Consider the following 15,257-nt stretch of genomic DNA (forward strand, 5'->3'; position numbering starts at 1 on the left):
GCAGCTTCCCCTGAGCATTTCTCTGCACAAACCTACAACTGACCTTGCTGAAGCCCATTGGCAAAATATTTCAATTTCATCCTCCCTCAGTGTACAAACAATTTTGTATGGGCGATCATATGGCTCCATGAATCAGGATTAAAAACAATCAAACACAGCCACTAAAGATGATCAGCCTGCAAATAGCAGGTGCAGACATGAGCTCCCTTACACTTCATTTCAGCACATTAAAAAAATCCAACCACCAGCTTTCCACAGGACCCTGCTTAGGAAAGAGGATGGTTAATCCATGTTCCACACCTTTGTGTGTCCCTGGAGCCTATTTAGTGTACAGAGCAAACGGAGAACCAACTTCCTTCCGCAGCTCCCCCAACACATCCAGGGAAGAGTCTTCCTGCAGGGTTCCTAAATCCTTCACAGAACTTGCCATTCTTCCTCTGAGGTTGTGTGGTGACATTCACCTATTCTACTGCTACAGATGAAGGCAGCAGCCTAAAGGCTCCAACTTTTATTTCAAAACAAAAGAATTATCTTATTAACATTCTTAGGTGTGGTACACAAGGTTGCTATCTCTCCAACATTAAAACTTCACAACTAAGGTTGGAAAAGAATCAGCTTTTAAGTTCCTTTACAAACCGGGCTGCTGCTCAAGAAAGCTGTATCCTGAGTGCATTTGCACACAAAGCTGCTCGTGTGCCTGCAGCAGCAGCTGGAGAGCTCCAGGCCAAGGCAGCAGCACGGAGCAGACCTGCCCATCACCGTCTCTGTGGCAGGATGGTGCACACACAAACCGGGATCAGGGAAGCAGAAAGCTGCTCTAGCTCCTAAACTGCACCTTGACACAGAGCAGTTTTCCTGAGCAGCCTCAAACAATGTCCCAGCCTGAAGCAGACCAAACCTGTGCATCTCGGGCAGCTCCAGCTCACGCTGCTGTCAAGGTGACAGTGACCATCATAACAAACCCCTGCAGCAAAATCTCCCAAGGCTTTGCCTGCTGGAGCCCACAGTTTTCTACTGATTGGTTTTTTATCCTTTTCTTCCTGAAAAGGGCTTCCTAATGGCTTGGCATAATTTGTGTCCTACATATGTTTGAATAGAAGTATAATTATGCCACAAAAAGGAATACATTTTATGCAACAAAATAGAAGGAACACAACACACTGCATTTGGTGGAAAGGACTAGTTTGAATGACATTCAGAATCTAGAGGGCATTAGCGAAGAGCAGAATAACAGAGTGGGCCTCGGCTATCTGAGATTAAAAAAATCAATGAAACATCTACCTGTCAGTGGCTCTTCTTACTCATTTCTCTGTTCAGCAGATCAAGCAAACAAAATGGAAGTGTCTGTATTTTTACAAGTATGGGGAACATTAAGATCATCTGCATTTTACTTTCTAAACAAGACATGTCTTAAAATAATGCATTATTTATTCCAATGTAGTGTCTTTCATGTCCTCCAGGTAGGATCTAGAGGATGATTATCAGGTTGCAAAAACCCAACACAGTTCAGTTTGTCACCTGAAAGCTGAAGGAACCAAAGGGATTAAACAGCTTTTGGAAATTGGAGTTAGGTTCTTATGAAATCTTTTTCCTTTATATCCCCATGGACAAACATTTGTAAAGCCTTAAATACAGCACTGGAAGCTCTTCTCCATCTCCCACCCATGGAGACAGGGGTTTTTCCAGGTGGCTCAGCCAACTGACACAGAGAAAAGATGGCAAAACCACAGCTACAGTCACAGGCACCTTTCAAGTGGTCTCCCCTTCCACTGGTGCTGCCCTGTAATTAAAGCAGGACTGTACTAATTAGGAGGCTGCTGGACAACACAAGTCCCTGACACTTCCAAGCTGTTCCCAAGCAGCACCAATGGGTCACTTGTGCCAGGGAGAGGGATACTGGCCACGAAAGGCTGTCTGGCCCAAGGCCAGTTTTGGTGCACACTCCCTCCCAACCCACACTGGGCAGGAGCTGGGCTCCCCTTGTGCAGCATCCTGAGCTTAAATTAATGCTGAATCAGCAATCAGCCTCGCACCAGGAGCCTGAAAGGATGTTTCTGGAAGTAGAAGACAACTGTGGAAGTTCCTTGACACTCTCGGTCCTCCTTCAAGCCCTTGAACTGAAAGTCACTATTTCAATAATTACATGGAACAGCTGCAGCCCATTACCAGAGCCCCCTGTACACATCTGGGAAACATCTCCATACCAAGTATAAAACTCCGTATCCAAAGTTTCAGAGATGACTGCATTAGCTTGCTTTATTCATACTTGTAACATACTTCAAACTTTGATGCGGAGTTCTGCTAACTAATATCTAGTCAAAGACAAAAACCCCTAAGTCAATCCATGAAGACTAAGCAGTTCCATAACCTTCAAAATAAGTTCTTGAATGTTTTATAGTATTTGATAGCAGCTTTTTATTGGTTACAAAACCTAAGCCCATATACAAAATTAGGAACACATTTAGATGCCTCTTTGAAAGAACGTTTTAGTCTATTTTAACTGATAGTTTAAAAAAATAATAAAAACAATGCAATTTTAAACACTGTTCTGAAAACGTAAAAGTGCAGCAATATACTTTGTTTCCTTTATTAACTATGAAATGGTGCAATCCCAATCAAAAGCTGATAAGGTCACAGCAGAAAGAACTGAGCAAGCACTTTGACCTGCCTTACCCAGTTCTCCGATGTTCACTTTTATTGTAATGCATTGAGTGCAAGAAAAGGATCGAATCTTGACAGGAGAGGGAAACTGTTGTTTCAGCATCAATTGCATGTAATCTCTAGAACAACAGTGAGCGTAGGCTGAACCGGGTATGCATCAGTCTATATGGCGTACTGGAGACTAGACTGAATTAGAAGGGGGAAATATTTGTTCACAATAACATCTGCTGGAACTCTAATTTCACAAAAACTTTGTGACCTTACCTAACTTTGACTTTTTATTGTTTAGTTTTTTAGCGAACACCACACAGTTTCAAGATTTTAGACTATAGTGTGTGAATAGGATGCAGTTACCATATGAAGCTTCAACTCAACTTCTGGGAAAAGAAAAAAGGCACAATGAACTTCAACTCAATTTTATGTGCACAAGAGTTGAAAAATCTGAGCCACCTTAAAGAGAAATTGATTCTAAAATTTATAAAACCTATAAATAATCAGAGGCCAAACCACTATATTAAAACAGATTATCTAGCAAGTAAAAATCTTGCAGTTTAAACATACGCTTGTATCCAGCTGAGATACAAGACAACTCACTCTTTAAAGTGGCTCCACCTTGGCAGATATATATTTAATGAATGCACACCTGCTATGTGTTGTTCATCAGTGGAAAAACAGCTGATCCACAAAGCTCTGATGGCATCTGTCCTTATCTTCATCACAGTAAATACAACCCACATCCAATAACTAAATTAGTTTAGATTTTTCTATCCCTTCACATCAATGCATTGGGAAATTACACCCAGTAAACAACAGCAACAAAACCAGTTTGTGTGATAGCTTACAGAATTTCAAAATTACCGATCCTCACCCCAGCAATACCAAAATCCCTTTGAGAGTGACTGGGTCAGGCGATTTTCCAAAAGCAATGACTTCACATACCCTATAGAAAGTTATTTAATGTGCGCTGCACATCAGGTTTACGCTGAGTAACGGCAGCTTCGATACAGCCTCACACATCAACCAGTTTGTATGTTTTTAATCACATGAATAAGATTTGAGACTAACTTGTGAATTATTCTTCCAATACTCCAAGAATGAAGCTTTTATGACGCTTCTAAGTAGTTGCTGGTTTGTTGCCAACCACATCATCATAAGCACTGGTTACTAAGTAAAAAATAGTTTAAGACTAAATTACAGTAAACATGAAAGCTCCACAGTTTAAACCCAATATAAATCAACCATATCCAATTATCAATTTAAAACAGAAGATATTGACTACTGAAAGTTGAAAGCAAGATTCTTTTTAACTAATACATTTTTGGACAGATTTTTTTTCTACAGTCTGGGACTCTTGCTTTCAGCTTAAACAGAAGTTCAAGTCCATAACAGGTTGTAGCTCAGGTAAAATACCATGCACAGCATTTGATTACTTCAAAACAGCAGGAACACACAGGCTGAAGTGAGTGGTCAAATAGGGCTCGCTGTTCTCAAAAATTAGGTATAATGGCAAAAGCTTCACCAGTCCAAATCTACAGTTCATTCTCCAACCCTGGTTTCTGAGGCAGTTAATGAACACACATCAATTACTGATAGCTGAAGTAGTTTTTTTTGTTTCTTTTAAACTTAAGTGTTTAATCAATTGCCAAGTGTTGTGTTTCTATAAGTTACTTTTATTTCAGTTTCACCAATGAAATTCATTTGGCTTGCGTTTTTCAATCTATTCTTCCACATAAAGTTTATGAAAATATGTTTGTGGAGGACGATGATGGAGGCTCAGAGCAAACTGGGCCCCTGTAAAGTCTTCCAAAATGTATGCATCATACCAAAGTGTCTTGATCCACAGCGCACCATTTTCCAAAAAAGCTACTTTTCCGTGGAAAGCCAATGTGCCACCACTATGGAATATTCTTAACAAAACTGCAGATTGCGGTTGTCAGCATGTGGCACCAGGAAAAAGGCAAAAAAAGGTAGTTGGGACTGTTAAAAAGAATTCTGAAACAGTTTAAGAGATCATGCATATGCATTTACAGTCCATGTGATAGTGATGTTTGGCAACTGCAAAGTGACCAATACATGGCTTGCTTTAGAAGCATCAAAACGAAGAGGCATGTGTGTCTTGGAGCCTTTTGTTTCTTCACTTGGTAGCCATCTGGTGGTGCTTCGTACTGGTGTGGGACAAGAGAAGCTGCACTTTTTTTGAACTTAAAAATTAAATTCTTTTGTTTGAAGGTTGGCCGTTGGGTCGAAGTTGTATGTACCTCCTTGAGTGGCTTCAGGAATGAGACTGGGGTCTTCATCAATCTACAAAACACAACAGCAGAAACACATGAGAGGCTGATTTCCTGCATCACTGGGTACACAGAGAAGAAATTCACAAACATGTTTGCTTTTTTTTCAAAGTATTATCGCAGCAAAATTAGATCTGTTTTTCCAATTAAATTCTCCAAATATGTTTAAAAAGAACAACACATCAACTCTGTTCTAATACCATTAGGGAAACAGAAAATTTTTATGGTAATTTAGGGCCAGTCCTGCTGTTTGGTCAAAGCAGTTGCTATTTTAGCTATGCAGTTTAATTTCCAGTGCCAATTTTTAGTACTTCTGGAGCTGCCTAATCACTAGTTGCGGATTCCAAAATTAGTTTTGTATTTTCTCCCATTTTCTTTCAAAATGAAAATATATTTTTATCAGCAGCTGATAGAAATACTTATATAAAGCTTAACAGACTTAGTATCTCCTATCAGAATTTGAAGGATTTAGAACTCATTTCAGAGCAGTCTCATAAGCACAAAATCCAAATTTGGTTTTACATCAACAGTACTTCATTGCTCTATTGATACAGAGTGAAAGGCATCAGCAGCCAACTTCCCCCAGCTTCCTCTGAGCTGTTACAATTTGGTATTTACAGCCTCAAGGAACAGCAAATAACATGGTCAGTAGCAACATAATGCACAACTTAAAACCCTACTCATCCTCCTGCAAACCACCAGCTGCACTGCTCTCTGAGCCTCATTTGAGATCATGTGTCATTTTGAAGCAGAAAGAGTCCTTGCGTGGGGGGGTCTTAACAGCTGTCCGAGACCCGGCCTTGCAGTGGTGCACACATCAGAACTGACTCATCTGAAATCCTTCTCTTGACTTTGGGTGACACTGTCCAAAGCAGGGCGAAGAGACTGAGGCCTTTTGTGACCACAACAACCTGCACGTCATGCCCACATGAAGACTGAGTCTGGTTTCAGAACGTTTCACTAAACATTTTTGTCTTGATAAATCAGCACTTCTGCCTTCTGCAGGGATACCACAAAGTAACCCCACCTAAGCTCACCTGCCTTTAACACACAAAACTGAAGTCAGGAAGCTGTTAGTGCTGGTCCTAAAGTACAGGCTGTGCACTTTACAGGGCTCAGCAAAGGAACAGATGGGATTAGCAATGAAGGGACATCAAGGAGCCAGCAACATCTCATGAGAATACAGAAGCTCCTGAAGTGACAGAAGGCAAGAACACTCCTGGACAGTCCATCATAACACTGCCAATCAGGCTACCAAAACCAATCTCTTGTCTCCCTGGAGCAATTATGGATATTCCTACAATTCTGAGTGTCAGAAGATCCAGAAAACATAGTAACAACATAATAATCTGAAGGAAAGTCCTGCTCTTGAGTAAAGCAGGCATATTCAGCCCATCAGGCATAGATTAAATTGTATTAATGTAAAAAGTAAATGCACAAAAGGGAGTACTAACCTCAACAGAGATATTTTCCACCCACATCAACCAGACTGCACTCTTCAGTTAGACACAGAAGTTTTAGAGTCTCTGTGGAGACTCTAGGACACTACTCACAGAATCACTACAGGCATAGGGAACTTCTCACATATCTTAACCTCTGGTGACTAACTTTCCAACCATATAATGGGCCCATGAATTGAAAATTACTGACTCCTGAAGTCAGGACTCTCTAAATGCCAGCTCTATTTAAGAGAAGTACTGAAAACAGTTATATTAGGCTGTAGAACTATAGACACCCTGCAAAGCCTAGAAAAGGTAATTTCTCTTTGAACTGCATGTTGGAGTGCTCCTCAGAAACTCACAAGCAGCCAGTAGCAGGAGGAGCTAGAACCAGAGGGTCAAAACACCTATCCTAGGTGCAACAAAACACTAGATCAAACAGCTGCAACAAGTGTTAATAGTTTTGATGACGCTTTTCACTGCAGAATCCAGACTGAGCAAATACAGAGTTGAAATACAAACATTTTTCTAAAAGTAAGGATCTGCTGCCCCTTTCAAAGACTGATGTAGGAGAAAATAAAAGAGGAGAGAAAATAAAAAGGAAAGCCAGAGAACTGTTTAGGTTCTAATCACAAGTAATTGCATGTCAACCTGACAAAACTAAGTGAGCATTGATCAATTTGTTAGGCAAAACTAGAGTAGTCCTCTAGATTTTGCTGAAGGAAAGTCCTGGCATTGAGAAACTCTACAAAGACTTTAAATTGAGGGAAACTACTGAACAAGGACCAGGAAAACTGACTTGGGAGATAATGTACATTCATGACCACAGGAGCTGAGGAACAGTGACAATGTACTTACTGAGCTAAGAGCACAATGCATATACTTTTCCATCTTTAGCATACTTACATCATCACCAGAGAAATATTGATCTATAATTTCAAACGCTAGTTTATAAATGTCTTCATTCTCGTGCTGTTGCAAGGCTTCAATTTTCTCTAATCCTGAATGAAAGAAAATGGAGAAGAGTTTTGCAAGATTAAACCAGAGTTACTGACTACTTTAAAAAAAAATAAGAAAAATAATTAAACATTACTACTGAAACACACTAGAAAAGATGTAGCTCAGTTTGAAAATGTGATGTACACAGCAGCTATCTTTGTCTCTAAGAGGAAAGAGAAGTAGTTTGTGAACTTTATATGCCAGGGAATATTCCATTTTATGAGCAATGGATAATGGAGCCTTCTCTTTATTTAGATAAAACTCTTTCATTTTTAAAACTTCTGTCTACTACCTAACTTTTGGGTTAGTCGCTGTGCTTTCTATGTACCCCCAAAAAGAAGTGGCTATGCTTGTGTGTTGGCTGTAAGTTTAAAACAGCAAGGTGACAAAGCAGCTGAAAGACTACTCCCATTTTCAAACTGGATATGAAATAACACAAGGGAAAAGTTTCCAGTGCATTATGTTCTTCAGTATCTCTTTATTGTAATACACTAATTAGCATACATTACAACTTGGATTGTGATATTGAAAAGACTCCTCATCCTGCTTTGCTCTGTAATGAAATTATGATCCTAAAACTGCTTCCAGGGCAATGAACTGGAGCAAGAATTGTGTGTTTTACCACAGGACAAAGTATGTGCAATTGTCAAATGAAAAGAATTACAATTCTCATTGAAACCTAAAAAATACCTATGCTACAGAAAGCTCCTTCAACAATTGCCTCTACACAGCCATCTCCAAACTGAAATAAACAGAAAAAAAAAAAGGTAATGTCTCTCATGAAAAAGTCTCCCTTGTTTACTCAAATAGCCCATGTTAAATAACACTACAGTAAACATCAACAGCAGCAAGGAGAGGACAGAATAACATCCAGCCAATTAAATTTTTTAAAAGCCTAGTAAGCTCTTACCTCCACACTCTTCTATAATTTCAGCTATTGTGCTAGCCTCGTCACCAGCCATTATCAGGATGTTTTTCAGGCCATCCAGCACCACCTGCACCACTTGAGAATCCTTTACGGAGAGTAGATTGCAGAACGGTGGGATTACATTTTGTTGTACAAGGTATTCAACCTAAATAATTAAAAACAAAAAACAACAACAAAATAATTTTCAGCATTGTGCTTCTTACATAAATGGATGCATATGCAACATTTTAGTGACAGCTTGAAATCCCACTACACATACCTGATCTTTTCTCCCACTTATTGTCAAATTGCTAATTGCCCAAGCAGCTTCCTTTTGTGTCCCGAAGTCCCCCTGAAAAATAAAATTAATAGCTCATTAAAATCAGCATGGAAACATCTGTCAAACTTATTAAAAATCACAAACTCCTCATGTCAGATTTATAAAAAGAGGATGACAACTTGCATAGCTGATAGCTTGACTGACCTTAGCCAGCTGGTGTATGATCATGGGGATTAGCCCAGCATCTATTACAGCCTGAACTTGTTGCTGGTTTCCTGCTGTGATATTGGAAAGGAACCAAACTGCTTCCTACAATGGGATAAAGCAAAAAAGTAGAGCACATTTAAAAACTAGTCAGCAGATGAAAAAAAGAACTTAACCAAACCTGGCCACCTCAAAACTTATCATACAATGAGCAATCACTAAACAAACCTTCTCCTCCTCAGTAGCACTTCTAGCACACAAACTTTTATTGTACTGTGAAAGATAAAAGGAATCAACATAAAATTAATGATTGATTCACAGTGCCAGATTCTCTCTCACACAAGAAGTTCTCCATACATCCAGAAATGTATGCCTTATATCCACTTTGCACTGCTGGACTCACAGACAGGCTTTAAACTTTCATTCAGTTTTATGAGGAAAATAGGAAAACTGCTAAAGCATCAGGAAAAAAGGATTTGCCCTGTAATCCTACTACTGACAGCTCAGTAGTACTTTTCTGCTATGATAAAATGAAGACTCCACCTCCCATTTTCTTCGTGTAACACGAAGTGGTGTCCACAAATCTCATTCAAGTATCACACATGACACTGTCCTGTGACTCTGCTCAGCAGTTACTCCTTCAGGAGGTTCATCCACATAGCTACCACCTATCTGATGGCAGTTATAAATTCCCACTTACAAAGGGGGTACTTGTCATGACAATCCAGAACATCTTAAAAAGGTTCCAATCTTAAGTAAAAGATGTGGCAAGAAGGCAATTATGAAGCACTGCAGGAAAAAAACCCATGGGTTTCCACTTTTTAGGGCCATGTATTTTATTTCTATTTGCCTCTCACAATATGACTTGAAACAAAACTGAAAGCATTTCTGGACCTTTTTTTTGGTACAAAAATAATTCCCTGGCCTTCAAAAGAGCTCTTCATCACTCTTTTGTGAGAGTTAAGAGGGAAGGCAAAAATAAATCACATCAGTTTGACTGTCAAAGATAACTTCTTCAGAGATCTTCACAGCTGACAGGGCCTGAAGAAACAGAGATTCCTCACAAATAGATTTTTCCTCAATGATACACTATATGGGGGAATTACATAATCGAAACAAAAAAGCCTTCTCCTCAACCAGACCATCTCTGCAATGGAAGATAGCACAATGACTAAAAAAACCCAAATAACACAAAATACAGTTCTGGAAAAGGAGGCATTGATCATTTTGATCAAACTCTCCCTATTCCACCCCAGTCTTGCAGGAGTGAAGTTATTTCTGCCAAAAGGAAAGAGATGAAATGCAGAGACAATTTTCAGGGAAGAACAGTGATACACCCTCCTTCCTTGAGGATGAACAAGTGAACCAACTTTACTATGAAGAGGTGAAGTGGGAAAACTGCATTGGTCTTATGCAACTCACTGGACTCAAATAAAATTATGAAAAACTGTAACTGAAGTTAGCCAGTTATTCATTTTGCAAATTAAAAGAAAAAGTATCTCACTCCAAAGCAAAACCCTTCAGTCCTCCCAGAAAGCACGAGGCATCAACACCAATGCATGGATACTCACTATGGCTGGTTTCAGTCCTAATTAAGCACCAGCCTCAAAGGCTGCATCTTTATACAAAATTGCTCACATGCTGGAAATAACAGCTGTGGGAAATTCTTCTGTAATATTCCACAGGCTACTGTTTTATTTCTTAAAAAAATACTAAGTTAGGAAGAAACAAATCATACCTTGTTTATCTTCTCTTTTGGATGCGTCAGGAGATGTGGGAAATAAGACAAAACATCACAATTGAGAACAACTTGTGTCTGCTCATCAGTACCAGTTACTATGTTGCCTACTGCTCTCAGTGCTGCTGTCTGAATATCCAAAGTGGGAAGGAAAAAAAATTGCATGTTAAAGACATTGCTGTTACTTACGCTGTAACAAAGAGCATTTTAAGATATCTCTTTATAAAAACACTTTGCAAAATACAATTTAGCACTTCATCCTCTGAGCTACACCAAAAAAATGGATACTGGTTCATCAAAATACACAGTACATTACAAAATAAATGCACTGCAGCTCAACTCAAAAAGTGCAAAGATTAGAAATTAAAAGAATATTAAAACCTTAGAAGATCAGTCATCATGTACCTGATCTGTGCTACAATTCCAACAACAGCTTCTAGGCTATATGTCAGCTGAGGTTGCTCACTGCTCCGTTCAGCTCCCCACTATGGCATTCAAAACCTCACAACTACTTATTGAGTCTCAGGTGATTTCAGAAATGGACTTTACATCTTTATGTATTGGTCAGTAAATGCTTTACAAGTGACAGAACACTGGAGAGACTTCTTCCATCAAGTGAACTAGTCTGACAAATTTTAAGACAGCCAAATCTCATCCAAAGTACAAACTAAACAAATGTGTCAAAAGCACAGATATACAGAAGATCGCCATATTACAGCAGATGGGTCATAAAAACCCAGTACACATTAACTAGCTTTTAGTTTCACATTGTCTTTAAAATTAATCAAGTAAGCTCAGTTAACCTTTCACAGCTAATTACAAATACACTTTACTAAAAGGACTCAGCATTCACAAATATTTCCATACTGTAAAGGTTCCAAAATACTGATTTCCATTAACTGTTCAGATAGAACATGCACAACCATGTATGCAGCACCAGAAAAAGTGCATATTACTTGAATTCTGGAAAACATAAAATCTATTGTCATTAAATATTTTAGGACTAAATATTTTAGGACTACAAAAGGAAGGCGCCCCTGGTAATCACATAATGGAAGTTAATGTTTAACCTGTCACTACTTAAAACTGGTTTAGTACTGTTTTACTTGAGTTTTATTTCTTTTTAAAATTTTTCCCCAGTGTAGGTAATATTTTTTGTTCGTTTTACCTACGCAAAATGTAGCTATAAATGTTCATCTCACTAACTCCACTAATAAATACTGTAAGACACATTTTTTTAGCAAACAGCATACAAAGGACTATTCAAACACAACTGAATCAGACTTACTTGAACTTTAACCTCCTGATGACTCAGAAGGGGAACTAGAAAAGGTACAACTCCCGAATCAATCACCATTTGTATCTGTTCATTTCCACCATCTGTTAAGTAGGACAAAGCCCAAACAGTGTCCACAAGAATCTGCAAATTGGAGAGAATATGGTTTACACATTGAACAGAAAAAATCTGTATAACAAAGGCTTAATTTAGTGAACAAAATTCTACTATCCGCGGTGAAGAGGGGAAAACATGCAATTTAGTTATAGGAAAAACTTAAACATGATTGTGATAAGACCTAATCAGTAATATGTTAGATTATTTGTACAACTATGAAAACCAGGGCCATTTGTTCCATCAGAGTAATTTCTGTATGTCATGTATGTCCACATTTTGGTGCATAAAGTGACAGCATACATCATCTCACAAAGGTAAACTGTTGGGCTTGATTTACATTTTCAAGACAGACAACCAGCTCAGGTAAGTAGTTGGGCTAGTAACTTTCTGAAGAAAATACCAATACAGCTTCCTTAGCATAGCTGTGATTTGTCAGCTGTGCTATCTAATGATTACAGAATATATAAATTCCCTTAAGTCTCTAATCCATTGGACATCTTAGCATTTCCGATCCATAGTGCAGTTCTGAAGTGAAACTGCAAACAAGTCTGGATGTATGCCTTTTCCTGCCTTCATATTAAGAATAAAAAGTAGCAAAGGAAAGGAGTTCTCATACCAACTAAAGGACTGGCAACTATTGTAATGTGGCAACTGTTGAAGTGTTCAAGCACAGCAAAACCCACAGAGAAATGCCTATCATGCAGGGCCATCTGAGAATCTTAAAAGAAAAAAAGTCACTGATGACTTGATAAGGAAGATTAGAAGCCCTCAAAAATAGACAGGTACAAAAGTTAGTCACTGAAAGGTAGTACCTGAAGCAGAAATAAAGCGAGCAGAGAGGGATATCACATCACATAGACATGATGTTAGAAATTGCAGGAAAAGAAATCTGGACCCTACTAAGGACATAATCTGTTGAGGCTGCTAGATCTAGCCTACTTTTAAAACAGATAGCCATTTGCAATTTCCAGCTATGAGAACAGCTGAATGCTGCAGTACTAGAGCACAGGAAGGACTCTGCAGTCCTGACCCAGCTGCAGCCACCCAGCTCCAGATGCCAGCCAGCACAGCCCAAAGGCTTTCCTGCCACAGCCTGCTGCTGCCCTCACCTCCTGTGCTGCAGTGGAGCCACTGTGGCAGCAGAAGCAGTGAGAGATGGTGCCTCACCAGTTTGCTGCCCCACAGCCCTGCTGGTGACGAGAGCAGCAGCCGCCAGAAGCGCTCACAGGACTGTGGGCTGACCTACCTGCATTCACTGACTCATCTCCAAAGATAGGTTTGCTGCTCCAGTACGGAGAGGCTGGGACCAGACTGGTACCTCCAAACTAGCACCTGACTCTCAGGATCAAAATGACGGACACCCTAATTGAGATCAGTCAAAACCTGGCATCACAGTCTCATATCTACATCAATAAGCTCTCATACAATCATTGCTTGCAAAAAGCTTTAAAATTTGGCAGAAAAAAAGAGCCTACAGGTTAGAAGTGTATTCGGTTTTGCAATGAATTCTGTTCAGCTTTGTCCAAATTACTCATTGAAAAGTCACCATGTGCTGTCTCCCACTCACATTACACTGGGAAAACCCTGGCAAAATCCCAGCTTAAACTGTACAAATATTTTGTGGAGGCAAGCCCACTTCACCATTAAAAAAGCAGCAGAAACACTGCTACTACAGTGTTGAACTAACAAATGACAGTCCCACTGATCTCATGCTTTATTTTATCCCCAAACCCAACACAAGGGTTCAATTCCTTCTTCCCTAAAGGATCACTACAGGGATTACAAAGTCCTGATAGAAGGAGGAGAAAAACAGCTCAACATCTGTCAATTACACAGGTCTCTGTTCTGAAGCCCCAATATATAAGGCTTCATGAGGTAAATCCACTCCCTAGGACATTACTTGGAAAAACACAGGCAAACTCACGATTCAGGAATGTGGGAAGTACTGAAGGTTTAGTATTAAAAACATGAAGGTTGCCAAAGGTGCCACAAAACAATAGTTTATTGCTGTTTGTTTAAATATATTTTAATATGTGATTTCTTGAATTAAACGTTGCAAAGTCAGGCACCTAACAAGTTACAGAAGTCAGGTTTACCTTATGATCACAATATTTTACTGGACTGATACACAGAATTACATCTAATTTTTTTACACATATTACATATCATCTAGGCAAAATTATAAACTGGGGCAGAATTAAAGTGCAGCTGATGGTAAAGCTGACACTAATTTTCTAGTGCTCAATTAAAGAGAGGATTTTTAAAGTTATTTCAAATGTACAGGATAAAAAATGCCATCTTCTACAAAAAGTATTTCAGAAATGGTATTTGCACTTTCTTTTTCATGCTCTGAATGGCTACAATCACATCAGTCTTCATATTTAATTATGCATTTATGATTTAATTATACATAAATTAACGTACAAACCCAAGTTTACCACTTTAACAAAATCCTGCAGCATTATCTTTGTAGAGAAAACAAAGAATCTAAATATCTAAAATTTTAGAAATTACTTACGTTTATATCTGTATGGTAAATGAGAACACACAATGCTGGCAAAATCTGAAAAGAAGTTTATCAGTCATTACAGTAGAACAAAATTGGTGGTAAAATTATGAATCCAAGTATTGCAGTCACAAAACTTAGCTTGAGTCTGCTTTAGTATATTGTAATTACATACTTTCCAGCAGCTGCTCATTCCCTCAAAGTATGTATAAAAATATCTGTATAATCTGTATTTCAAATTTCTGAAAATAAGAGACAGTACTAGATTCCAGACACAGACTGCAGACTGTATTTTGAGGGAAAACAAGCAAATAACAGAGATAAGATACCCTGCTGATATTTTAGAAGTTTAATAATCACACACAAAAATTATTAACCAAATATCAATATATAAACCTCTTGGATTAAAGTTTAATTTTCCATAATCACAAATGGAGAAAATATAAAACTGGGCTGTGATAAAACTGTTTTGAACAGAGCGCTTTATTTAGTAAAGCATTACTTGCAAAAGTTTCCTTGTTTCTCTGCTTCATTTTTAAAATGTCATTAAAGTTTAGCTGTTAATAGTAACATACTTCACATGCCTTCAAAAACTGTATCTACACTTTTGAATTTATTTTAAAATCAAGAACTTTACTTACAATTACAGTTCTAGTCAAATAGCTCAATTTTACTAACTGTGCCAACATTATGAACCAAGCATTTGCTCTGTTCACCAGTTTAAAAGGATTTTCAGGATTTCTGCTCAGGCTGGGACTTGGCATTGGCTGCATGTGCACACCGAGTTGAAACACAAACCGTACTACATGTCATTGCTTACTTACACTTCCTCTTGCCGAAAA

The 15,257-nt window shown here is 38.6% G+C and overlaps 1 protein-coding gene across 1 annotated transcript in view; it reads right to left on the reverse strand.

The window, feature by feature from the left end:
- Positions 1-2,390: 2,390 nt before the first annotated feature.
- KPNA3 (karyopherin subunit alpha 3) overlaps positions 2,391-15,257 on the reverse strand; it is a 48,321-nt gene continuing 35,454 nt past the window's right edge. The window contains exons 10-17 of the mRNA XM_064715008.1: positions 14,428-14,472; positions 11,805-11,936; positions 10,517-10,645; positions 8,779-8,883; positions 8,575-8,646; positions 8,298-8,460; positions 7,295-7,389; positions 2,391-4,962 (exon numbers count right to left, since the gene is read on the reverse strand). Of these exons, the coding sequence (XP_064571078.1) occupies positions 4,864-4,962; positions 7,295-7,389; positions 8,298-8,460; positions 8,575-8,646; positions 8,779-8,883; positions 10,517-10,645; positions 11,805-11,936; positions 14,428-14,472 (840 nt within the window). The 3' untranslated portion in view covers positions 2,391-4,863. The remainder of the gene's footprint in view (positions 4,963-7,294; positions 7,390-8,297; positions 8,461-8,574; positions 8,647-8,778; positions 8,884-10,516; positions 10,646-11,804; positions 11,937-14,427; positions 14,473-15,257) is intronic.

Source organism: Zonotrichia leucophrys, chromosome 1 (assembly GCF_028769735.1).
Source record: "Zonotrichia leucophrys gambelii isolate GWCS_2022_RI chromosome 1, RI_Zleu_2.0, whole genome shotgun sequence".
Taxonomy (NCBI): domain Eukaryota; kingdom Metazoa; phylum Chordata; class Aves; order Passeriformes; family Passerellidae; genus Zonotrichia; species Zonotrichia leucophrys.